The sequence below is a fragment of the Peromyscus eremicus genome, chromosome X (genome assembly GCF_949786415.1).
Source record: "Peromyscus eremicus chromosome X, PerEre_H2_v1, whole genome shotgun sequence".
In the NCBI taxonomy this organism is placed as follows: Eukaryota; Metazoa; Chordata; class Mammalia; order Rodentia; family Cricetidae; genus Peromyscus; species Peromyscus eremicus.
Window position 1 is genome coordinate 40,434,826 of NC_081439.1, and position 12,223 is coordinate 40,447,048.

The window sequence follows — 12,223 nt, forward strand, 5'->3', positions numbered from 1 at the left end:
TAATAATTTAATTAGAATATCATAAATTGAGCATTCAAATGATACCTAAAATTATATTTGGCCTACTGGGTGAGGATGAGAGTGACACCTTCCATTATTTATAAACTATGACAATTAAAAAAGGAACAACAGCCTATGAAATTTCTGAGAGAAGTATTTGCTGCTTGTAGGTCGGTTGCTGTGGTTAGCTAACTGCCCTGGGCCCTGTATTGATTTTGCTCAATAGGAAATTGATGGTGAATTGCAGAAGAAGAAAGAGGAGCTGAATGCAGTGCGCAGGCAAGCTGAGGCCTTGTCTGAGAATGGGGCCGCAATGGCAGTGGAGCCAACTCAAATCGAGCTCAGCAAGCGTTGGCGGGAAATTGAGAGCAATTTTGCTCAGTTTCGAAGACTCAACTTTGCACAAATTGTGAGTTGTTACTGGCAAACCCACGTATGTGTTTGCAACTAATACTCTATTAACAGAAGCCTACTAACAACACCAAAAAATCTGGGCTTAGTAACAAACTTTTATGGTGCATTCTAAAAGTGAGGCGTTCCCCTCACTTTGGGCTTCTGTAATTCAAAAGCTTAATATTCATGATTAAAGACAAAAGGACAAGTGATAGGAAAAGGCCCCTTATTCAAAATGAAAAAGAAAATATCTACATCTTAATTTCATTTGCTACATCATTTTTCATAACATTGGCAATGTGAATTTGTCAATTTCTCATACATTTATTTACTTCACTGTCTAATTCAGAAATACGCATTGCTTTCCTGAGATCATCCCATGCTGATTTTACTTTCTTACTGTATACATGGTGAATAATAAATATTTTATGAAATATGTTATCTTGACCTACATAAGATCCTCTCATTGACTTAAAGAAGTTTACTTTACTCTTGGATTAGGCACTTAGTGGGTCACAGTGCTCCTTAGACGAACTGGATGGCTCATGATAAGTTGATATTTGATGGAAGATCAAATACAAATGTCATCACTAAAGTATTAGAAACCAAAAGGAAAGGAGAGTCCTTTCAAACAACAGGATGGAATATGTTTCTGATACACTCTTTGAAAAGGCAATTCAGAATTGTATAATCATTCTTGATTATTTGTAATAGGGTAGAAACAACAGAGACTTTTTGACAAATACACTTTTGTTCCTTACTCAAGTTCTTAGAAGGTAAAGAAGAATGACCATCATCTGCATTTCCAGAAAAGTATGCATCGCAAACCAAGGATATAAATGTCTGAGAAAAATGACCATTTTGCATTGTGTAACTAAAAACTGCATGGGATTCAATTAAGAAATGAGATTTCTTCTGTGATATTATTAATTCCAATTATTACAGTGTATATGTAACATGCCTAAAATAATTAAAGTAACTATTTTATGAGTGTGTATGGGACAATACATGGCATATTATTGTGACTTTCTTTTATATTTTAAAGAAAATTCATAAGTATACAGTTTTTATGAAATTCAATAATCTCAACTTTAATTGCAGCTAACTATTGTAAATAATTTGAAAAATAATGTTTTAAGAAATAATAGCCAGCCATGATGATGTATGCCTGTAATCATTGCAGTTATGAGGTCGAGGTAGCAGAACCAGGAAGTCAGCCAATCTGCTTCAAAAAATAAAAATTAAAAACAAAAAATAGAAATACTGGAACCATTTTATTTTATGTTTAGCTGACTGAACATTGAAGTCTTTGAGCTTTCATATTCAATATTATAAGCATGATATTGCATAAATCACTAATACTTGAAAAAGCAGGCAACATATAAATTATGGTAGGATAATTTCTGTGTATGTAGAAGTGTGAATGTTCATGTGCATGTGGGTGTAAATTCAGGTGTGGTTAAATGTATATGTGTGGGGGTGCAGGTGGAATTCAAAGTAAGAAGACAGTTTCAGGTGTTGATTTTCAGGTTCCAGCAAGCTGTTCTTCAGATTCCAATTATTTGTAGGAGGAGACTGGTCTTCTAATTGGCCTGGAATTCAACAAGTTGACTAGGCTTATTGGTCTACCAGGGAACCCAAGAATCCATCTGCTTATCTTCTCAGTACTTAGAGTCCAAGCATATACAACCGTGCCTTTAATAATAATAATAATTAATAATTTTTAATAATAATAATATACAATAATATATAATATAATATGTATGGTCCTGGTGCTTGAACTCAAATCCCAGTCATCATTCTTGCAAAGCAAGTATTTTTTTTTCCCTTTGGAACTACCTACATATGTCCTCGTAGAATAATTTTGCTTTTATTTAATAGAACATTTATAAAACAATTCTTATCTTATGGAATTAGCTTATATAATCCATTTTCTCCACTTCTGTTTATAAGTTTTAAATGGTACATATACCATTATACACACACACACATATACACACATTTTGGAACAGTACCTTTTGAGCCATTTAAGATAGTTAGGCTAATTATGGGTTGTTGTTTTTTTTTAAGATGAGAACAATAACCTTATCTAATCTATTGTGATCAATACACATTGCAAGTTAGATAAAATCTATGGACCAGTAATTTTATATGGTGGCAAACAGTATTAGCAGAAATTTCAGACTAATCCTTTGACTCAATCAATGAAGGGTATGAGTCTACACAAATTTTCTGATAAAGTTTTTATTGAATTTTTGTCACCTTCATGAAGATAAAGAGTAATGTAAAAAATTTAAAGGCTTTAAAAGCTCCATAGCAGAAAACTATGTATCAATTTTAGTAAAAATATATTTACAAATTAGAATATACAAGGAAACTTTTTTTGCTGAAAATTCTAGAAGACATGGAAACTAGAATAAAAAGTATTCTGTGGTATGCATCAGAAGGGTTCCAGAGTGTAAAATTGGAGAAGATGAGGAAAAGACAATATTTTATATAATTAAGTGGCATTTTATACTTTTGAATTGATTTCAGTTTACATGACTTTTCACATTGAATAAAAATCTACTACTGCAGAAAAATAACAGTGATTCCATATCTATCTAGTCTTGAATAAAACTATAATATTAAATGACCAAGAATGTACCACAGTAGAAAGACTAACAATACTCACAGAAGACTTTTCATCAACAATAGATATTGACTACAATAGACGTTAGATGAGCTTCAAAATGCTAGAGGCAAGACATTCAGAGGTGCAACTAGTGTTATATATAGAAAAAAAATTATGTATTAACTTTTAAATAAAGGAATTAGAAACACAATTCTTTTGTGAATAAAAAAATGAACCCAAAGTAGAATAAGATATTCAATGTTGTTAATTTATCTTCCCTATTAAAATAAGAACAACAAAATATTTTTGATACTAAAATTCTGATAAATGCTGGAAAGAAAGAGTATTGTGTGAATGTAGAAGCTATTTTAATAAATCCTACATGAAATAATAAAAATATGAGACATTTACATTGTGTCATATATGTTGTATCCATGTGCTCTTATGAATTATTACCATTCATGTTTTAGATAAAAAAGTGTAGTGCACCTTTAGAATAAATATACAAGTAGAACGCATTGCATGGCCTGTCCAATAAAAGAAACATACAAACAGCTATTTAGTTGAAGAAGAACAATTTAAAAAAGAAAATTCTCTTTTCCAATACAACTGTAGTTTCCATGGGAATCTTGATATCAAATTTCAGGTATATGATACCATTATTAAAATATTTAAATCCCCAAACATCAAATTTAGTTTCTTATCTTTCATGCCTTGGAGGTATCTCAAACACAGTATAGCATCATGTAGAATAATTGTCTCCCAGATTACCATCTACATTAACTGGTGCCCACAAAACTCACCAGATGTTAGGAGATCACACCATCATTCATTTAAGTCTAAAATTTAGACACCATGATTCCATGATTCTTCTTTTTATCTCATTACATAATGTTAATTTTAAAGCCACTTTAAATTTACCATTACCTTTCATCAGATCATTCATTGCTATCTGCATTACAGAAATTCTAATTTAAAACTCATCATCTCTCACCTGGTTTATTTCAACAACCTCCAATCCCTGCTTTCAGTGTCTTCCCAACAGCACTATATTCTTTGTTGTAAAGCTAATGTATTCCTTATAAGATAACATTGATGCTAAGACCCTAGTGTCTATCACACTTACAGCAAAATCCTATGAGCTCTACTGTTTATCATCAGTTATGGAGGCTTTATCTCCATTTCTGCTATTGTGCTGCTATACTCACTTAAATGACTCTCTTCTATATTGAAGTACAGTGATTTCATTTCATTTCCATTCCAGAATCTAAGAAGGTTTTTTTTTGGTGAACTCTATTAAATCTATAAATGTGCATACATGCCTACTTATTTAGTTACCTTTTCATTTAGAAACAGTGAATACTAAGACTTTGACATATAATCTGCACATTTTCTGTTAATAGTGTTGGCTTTAAAAATACTTTATAAATCCAAAATGGGATATGGAGACTGCTGATCAAAGAACACTTTTATGACCAGTGCTCTGGAAGTGGGGATACTATTGAAACTGGAAACTAACACTATGATTGTAAAGAGTGAATATGAACTGGGTTACAAAAATATATCATACAAGAAAGCTTTATTATATGAGAGTATTCAGAAGACATTTTTACAAGATTGACAGTATGTATTTCCAAAACATATGTTCGTAAAAAGATGGTGGAAATTAATGTTTTACATTACTCACCCTAAATGCCAGAGAAAACATAATGTGACATTATTCCTTAAGTAACATTGAAAAATGAAATTCATTTATACTGTGGATATTTTTCTACTAACCTATGAATTAAAATTTTTTGAATAGTATTTTCTATTTTTTTCAAGCACCTAGTTTGATTATTTTGACATCCTCAATATTGTTTCAATTGCTACTGAAATTATCCAAAATCATACCTAAAAGACAGAAGACATCAAATGAATCAATGCTTTCTAAATGTGGAAGGATTAAAGATATATATTCAAATATTTTGAGGAAACACAGAATTAAGCAAAGTGTCCTTATTTTATAATTCTCAGAATATCTAACATTAGAGTGCCTTAATTTTTATTAGACGGATAGATTCAATAGTCCGTCACATTTGATCAGGTGCAGTAGAAAGTGAAAATGCCATTTGAGATTGTCGGTAGGATTCATGTTTGATAACAACAACTATTGTTCCTTAAAAAATGTTGTGGGGAAAGCATCAAGTTACCTTTATGCATCTGTTGGTTGTGATGTTCTTAAAGTTAAACAGAAATATATAAGAAAATAAGTTACAGAGTCATTTTCAAATAACTTTTGTAAAATAATGACTGACCCTAGATTTCATATTTATTCACAAAGCACAATTTTTATATTCTGTCTTCTACTACATAGTGAAAAAAGTTACTATTGAGAATAAAAAGGGAAAACATTTTCTTTGCATAATTATCACATATATTTTTGTATTCGCATTGAAGTAAAAACAAAGGCTATCAGCTGCCAATGCAACATCCTTGGAAAATAAAGTGTTCTTACTTAGACACAGAATTGTCTTAAGTAAATGAAGTTGTGAATATAAAAGACTAATAGTAGTTGCCAAGGAAATTATTGACCCAGGAATTAGTTGTTTATAGAATTTTCATCCTCTCAGCTTAAATACCATAATTAACGTATCACAAAGGTTAAGAGAGAAATTACATATGTTAAGATTGTATAAGTCTATTTTTACTAGATTTTGATGATGGTAATGGTTGTGGCATTTTCTATAATACTTTTTGCTTTTGCCTCTATTTATGTAGCTTGATACTTCAGTGGATGTTAAGGAAAGAGATATATGTGAAGCTAGAATGCATTTCTAAGAGCACAGTATAATGACTGATTTTCTCACCCCTTATTTTGCAAAGCATGGGAATTCTGGATAAATACGAGCTCAGATGAAACCCATTTTCCCAAAGAGAAGCATAAATAAATAATCAATCATCTGTGATACTAAACCTAATGGCTATGAAAACATTTTGGGACAGTTAAAGACAAGAATCATACATGGCTTTGTACAAGATACATTGTAGAGATGGAAATAAAACCTAAGTTTATGCCTAAGTTTACCATCTTAGGAACTGCCTTCATAATACAACGAAGAATAGAGAAATACTACTCACATAGAAAGAAAAGCAATATCTGAGATGGCAATTGTTTAGAATTTCCTAAAATCATTAAGAGTTCTAGTACTCCAACTGAGAAACTGAGCAAACCTAAAGCATGTAAAATAATAAATATACTTAAAAGTCCATTATGGTAAAATTAATCAATTCTAAAACATATACATGTTTTAGGTGGTTTTGAAAAGACATACAGATTTAGGAATTAATAAAAAGAAAAATCCCAGCCGATTTAGAGCTTTGGTATAAACCAGAAATTGGTGAAATAGTAACATACAAATAAAATACTTATGAACATTAAATTTAACATTTAAGGAAATTCTTTGAAGTAAAACTTTGAAGGGTGGATATATAGCTCAGTATAAGGTGTTTGTTGCACAAGCATGAGGAACTGAGGTTGATCCTCAGAACCAAGAGAAAAATCCAGATGTTGTGACATGAATTTATGATCCTACAAAAGGCAACTGGATCTCTCAGGCTCCATGACCAGCCTGAATATCCTAGTTAGTAAAAAAGACAATTTTAAAAAACTAGAATCATGCCATTTGAGGAAGAACATCAGTGGTTAGCCTCTCGCCTCTACAAGAACATGTGTGCACACACCTGCATGCATATATGCGCCTGCAAAAAAATACTCATATAAAAACACACAAAGGACTAATACTGAAATAAACTTCTTTTCAATGAGAAGTGAATTAACTATCATAAGAATCTCATTGAATAGACATGGAAGTTTTGTTTTAAACAACAAAGTAACCAGAGGTGGAATGTTTAGGTAGCAGAGAAAAATATAACAAATAAGATAAACAGAAAAGGCTGCAAAGAACTACATTTTACATACAATTAACTCATTTATAAATACATCAAACATAAGGAAATTAACATTCTGTGTACTGGTGCCATATGACTTGCCTGAAAGGTTATTGATTGGAGTTGACCTAGTCTATTGCCCGTCTGTTTCTTTTTAATCACTATTGATCATAGATACCTCCCTTTGTCCTTTAAGGGTGAAATACTTCTGTGATCAGTCCTTGGATATTTTCTGCTTTTAATCTTTATTATATATGTCTTGATGTTTTCATGATTTTATAACTAGCTATAAGCCAGAATCACCACATTTTAAAAATCAAGCCCATTATTCTTCCACGAGCTGCCTTATCAACTCAATTGAATTTTCAAGTAAAAATCTATACCCACTTTTCTTTACCTGTTATCAATATAAACAGGGTCATCATTTGAAAATATATGTCATATATGTCAAATCAAAACCTTTCCATTGGTTCTCACTTATTTTAAAGTGAAATTCGAAGTGCTTCCATAAATTACAAAGGCTAATAATACCTGGCTAGGTCACTGCTTAACTCTCTAACATTATCATTATATTGCTTTATTCTTCTCTGGCTAAAGTTATCTCTGTAACTTCAATGTATCTGACATTACATGTTCTCTGTGCCTAAAACACTTCCCCCATTTATTTGTGTGGTTGCTTCCATTTCTCTCTTATTCAGAAATGTTCTCAACCAATCTCAATCTCTCTGTCTCCCTTTCTCTCCTGCTCATCCATCACCACCACACTATACAGCTCTTACCTCCATATTCATACTTCACAAATGTTTTCACTATTTATTTTTTCTACAACGTGGACTAACAATATGTAGCCTTTTTTGATAATTATTTCTCTACAAATGAAGATAGATCCAATAATACAGAATAGTTCTGCAGTTCTATGTTCTAGAAAAAATGAATAGATACACAATACATATATATATATATATATATATATATATATATATATATAAAATTTATGAGCTTATTAATAAAATCCCATAATAAGATTTTGTAGGGATCAAAATGTTATAGATTCACAGTATATGTTAATAATTTTGCAAGGTGATATGACATATGTGGAGTATAAAATCTGTGAATAATATATATATATACACAAACTTTATAGATAAAATGGTTAATTCAAGCAATTAACTGAATCATGAGAATATTAACTGAATTAACTAGGAGTTCTAAGTAGTTATATTAGCATAGGGCTTTTGGCTTCCTGACTCTCTCTAGCCCAAATATGTTACTATGTATGAACTTGGATGTAATTATAATCAAATAATCTTGCAAGTTAAAAGAAACTTGTTATTTTGTACACATAGGATTTATAAATGGCTGGCTTTCAATAACACAATAAACAAATTATTATAATAAATGTGTCAAACTATACAAAGTTATTTTGTAGTAGACTATGGCTAAGTTAGTTTTATAATTTTATATATGCTAATGCCAAGAATTAATGTTTTGTCAATAAACTGCAGTTGTCATACTATTTTGTGAAACATATATAAACATTAGTAAAAATATTGTTACCTTTCTTATAATAATAGATTGTCAGTTTGTGTTATCAAGTAAAAATGAATATATTGTGATGAAATAATGATTAAAAGTGTGAAACATACATTTTTCTAGAACTATTACATGTCAATAAAAATTAAGTCTGATACAATTATATATTTATAATTTTAGTATATTTTTTGGAAAAGAGAAAATACAATTCACCTTGATAACATCTCAATCTGATTATCACTGAAATTAGAATACTATAAGCCACAATATTTATTTCATGTCATAGACCTAAATGGAAGCTAATTTTTTTTACAAAAAAAGATTATTAAGTAAAATGTTGTTTCTTTAGTAAAATAGAAATGATTGTAATTATCTGTTATTGCCTAAAATGTCAGTCATTTGGTAATATGAGGCCTATTGATATATCTTTCTAATACATATCTACAACAACTGCATTCTGAAAATGACTATAAGTTTCAGTAATTTACCTGAGTTCCAAGAAATTTAAGAGCAAGGATTCTAACTTGAAGAAGACACAGTTTTAATTACAAATTATCAAATGATTTTTCTTGCTTTACATATTAGTGGTAACTTTATCTTTTATGTTTCAATTTTATGCTATGTTTTAAAGAGATACTTTCAAAAAAGTTGAAGATGCTCTGATATTGGAATTGCATACACTTATTAGATGGCTACAAATAATCCCAGCCTTTATTTTGAATACACTGGTTTGATATTTCTTTTCATTAGCAAACATTTGTCCAGTGTCTGTTATATGCTAGACAACACAAAACATAAAATAGCACTGGCCCATCCACAGCAATCATACAAAAGACGTGATATTTGATAAATCTAATTCACACAATGAAGATGGAAAAAAGAACAAGAATTTATGCTCAGCAATTTGACCTCCATTTGCAAAACAACAATAAAAAGTGTAATTTTCTCCAATCTAAATTTCCTTTGTAAATATGGAACAGCAGCTGGGAGGGTGCTCAAATGGCTTTTGTGACAGGGTTGGAAATATTCTTCTTAGCATGCCTGAAACAAATGGTTAAATATAATTAAATTGCTCATACCATCTGGGAGTCATTCTGATTCTTCAATGATTACTTAAGATTTTCATTGTATGCAATTTATTCTGAGAAGAGATGAGTAAAATGTATCCAAGTGTGTACATAACATTTCCTACTTTCACTTTTACTATCAAAACAGGATTATAATAGTTTCAAGTTTGCTAAATTATCTCAAAATTCTTCTGTTCCTATATGAGCCAATGACTCTTAACATAAAATGGTTATAAGATTTTTTTAGTAGTAACCCAAATGCACTTGTTCATAGATAGACCATTATATCACGATTTTGTAGAAAATACTGTTTTATTTTTTTGATCTTTTGTGATGAGGACCATACCCATTCAGTAACAGACAGATATTTAAAAGACAATTAAATGAGAATCTAAGCTGATTGAATTCTTAAATGTAATGTCATGTGCAATAATCATAAATAACTTTTAAAATTCTTAGAATAAAAACAATCATAAAACATGGTAACTATAACAATGCAGGTAATTTTTAATACAAGAGCATGAGTTATATGAAAACCCAATATTTGTATCTTTATAAGTATAATTTATTCAAATAAATTGAAAATACAATGCCATTATTAAATGTTGTATAGTAATACATCAATACTTAATTCTAGAATAAAATTTAAGATAAGCTGCCAAGATAGTCATGAAAATAAGTTTTCATAATACTCTTTTTTAACTAATAGACTGTTTCCATTGTAAAGCCTCAATTACTCACCTATGTTTAGAATTATTTTCTGCATCATAGATCATTCAAAATAACTAGATCACTAAATAACTAGAATCTAAACAATCACACACATACATGAAATGTGGGGATTATCAGATACACTGTTAGTCTTTCCCGTTCTTTAAAATGGGAAATTAGTTTTGTTACGTAAGGCACAGACAAATGGGTTTCATTATTTTTTTCTATGTATTTATTTTTCATTTTATATTCCTCACTCCCCTCAGTAGGTGCCGTTTTCATGTTGCTGTTCTTCCCCACTCTGCAGTAGCTACTAAATGCTTCATGGTATTTTTATTCCATTATCCTTTTTCTTCTACGTAAGATCTGTTTTTACCGCCATGATACTTTTTCTAATTTCATCTCTCCTCTCTGTCTCTGTCTCTGTCTCTCTCTCACACACACACGAGAGAGAGAGAGAGAGAGAGAGAGAGAGAGAGAGAGAGAGAGATGCTTAACAAGATAATTTCCCATTTATCACTTCCATCATTTTCTACAGCTTTTATGTTTTTATATTTGTATGGCAGAATAACATCATTACATATGTAGACCATATTTTTAATTCATCTTTTGTGGGAATATAATATATTTTACTTCTTTGCCATTGTCTAGTGCCACAACAAACAAAGTTGTGCAAGTGTCTTTGTGAGAGAAGTCAAACTCCTTTGAGTATATTTCCAGGAGTGGTATAGATAGGTCATATTCCAACTTTAGTTGGCAGATTTTCTCTCATTCTTTCATTTGTTTTTCCATTCATTTATTGTTTCTCTTGCTGCCCAGAAGACTTTTAATTTCATATAGCCTAGTTGTCAATTCTTGGGATTACTCCTGTGCGAATAGAGTTCTTTTCATTCCAACACTCTCTGGGTTTTGCTTGTTCCTTTGTATGAGACTGGGTCTTGCTGTGTAAGTCTAGATGGCTAGAAACTTGCTGTATAGACCAGGGTATCCTTAAACTGTGGGCAATCCTTTTGGTACTGCCTCTGGAATGCTGGGGTAGTAGGTGCATGGTACCACACTAAATTCCACCCTCTTTTCTTTTGTTAATATATTTTGATTTATTTGTTAAGAATTTGTGCATGTTTTAATCACAGTCATACTCCTTTCCTCAACTCTTCCTCAGTCAAGTCTGATTTCCACCAAACTTTGTTTTGGTAAACAATTTTTCTGGTTTTTTTTGTTATTATTTTGCTCAGTTTTTGTTTGTGTGTTTGTTTTGTTTTCAATCATGGCCAATTTGTGCTGTCCAAGTATTCATGTATATGCAGCCTTCGCCTAGAGTATGGTCGACTTATATAAGAGCTATGCTATTAGAGAAAACTGATCCTTCTTCTTCCAGAAGCTAAGAACTGCCAGTAGCTCTTCAGCTAAGGATGGCATTTTGTGTCCAACAGCTGTATGCTGGGACCACTGTGAATTCATATGTGTAGCTGTCCTGCTATGTCCAGAAAACACTGATTCTTTGTGGTCACCCACCATCTGGTGTTCTTACACATTTTATGTCCATCTTCCACAATAATTACTGGAACTGGGGAAGAAGAGCATATAGTACAGTTCTCTTTAGTACTGAGTATTCTGTAGTCTCTTATTTTCTGCATATCACCAGTTGTTTGTCTCTGTGCTGATCATTAGTGACTGCAAACAGAACCTTTCTGATGATGATTGAGAGATAACTTATTGGTACAATGATAACTTATTTTTTACCTTTCTTTTCTTCTTTTTTTAATAAATATTTTTATTTTATAATTAATTTATTTTATGTATCAGCCACAGATTCCCCTGTCCTCCCTCCTCCCACCCCCCAGTCTTCTCCGCCAATCCAACCCCCATTCCTACCTCCTCCAAGGCAAGGTCTCCCCTGGGGATTCAGCTCAGCCTGGTAGATTAGGTTGAGGCAGGTCCATTCCCCTCCTCCTTTCACCAAGGCTGAGCAAAG

At 31.3% G+C, this 12,223-nt stretch overlaps 1 protein-coding gene across 8 annotated transcripts in view; it reads left to right on the forward strand.

Annotated features, from left to right (window-relative positions):
- The window catches only part of Dmd (dystrophin), a 2,092,376-nt gene that overhangs the window by 867,563 nt on the left and 1,212,590 nt on the right, over positions 1–12,223 (forward strand). For all 8 annotated transcript variants that reach the window (XM_059250112.1, XM_059250109.1, XM_059250111.1 and 5 more), the window contains one exon: positions 227–409. In XM_059250112.1, coding sequence (XP_059106095.1) covers positions 227–409 — 183 coding nt within the window. The remainder of the gene's footprint in view (positions 1–226; positions 410–12,223) is intronic.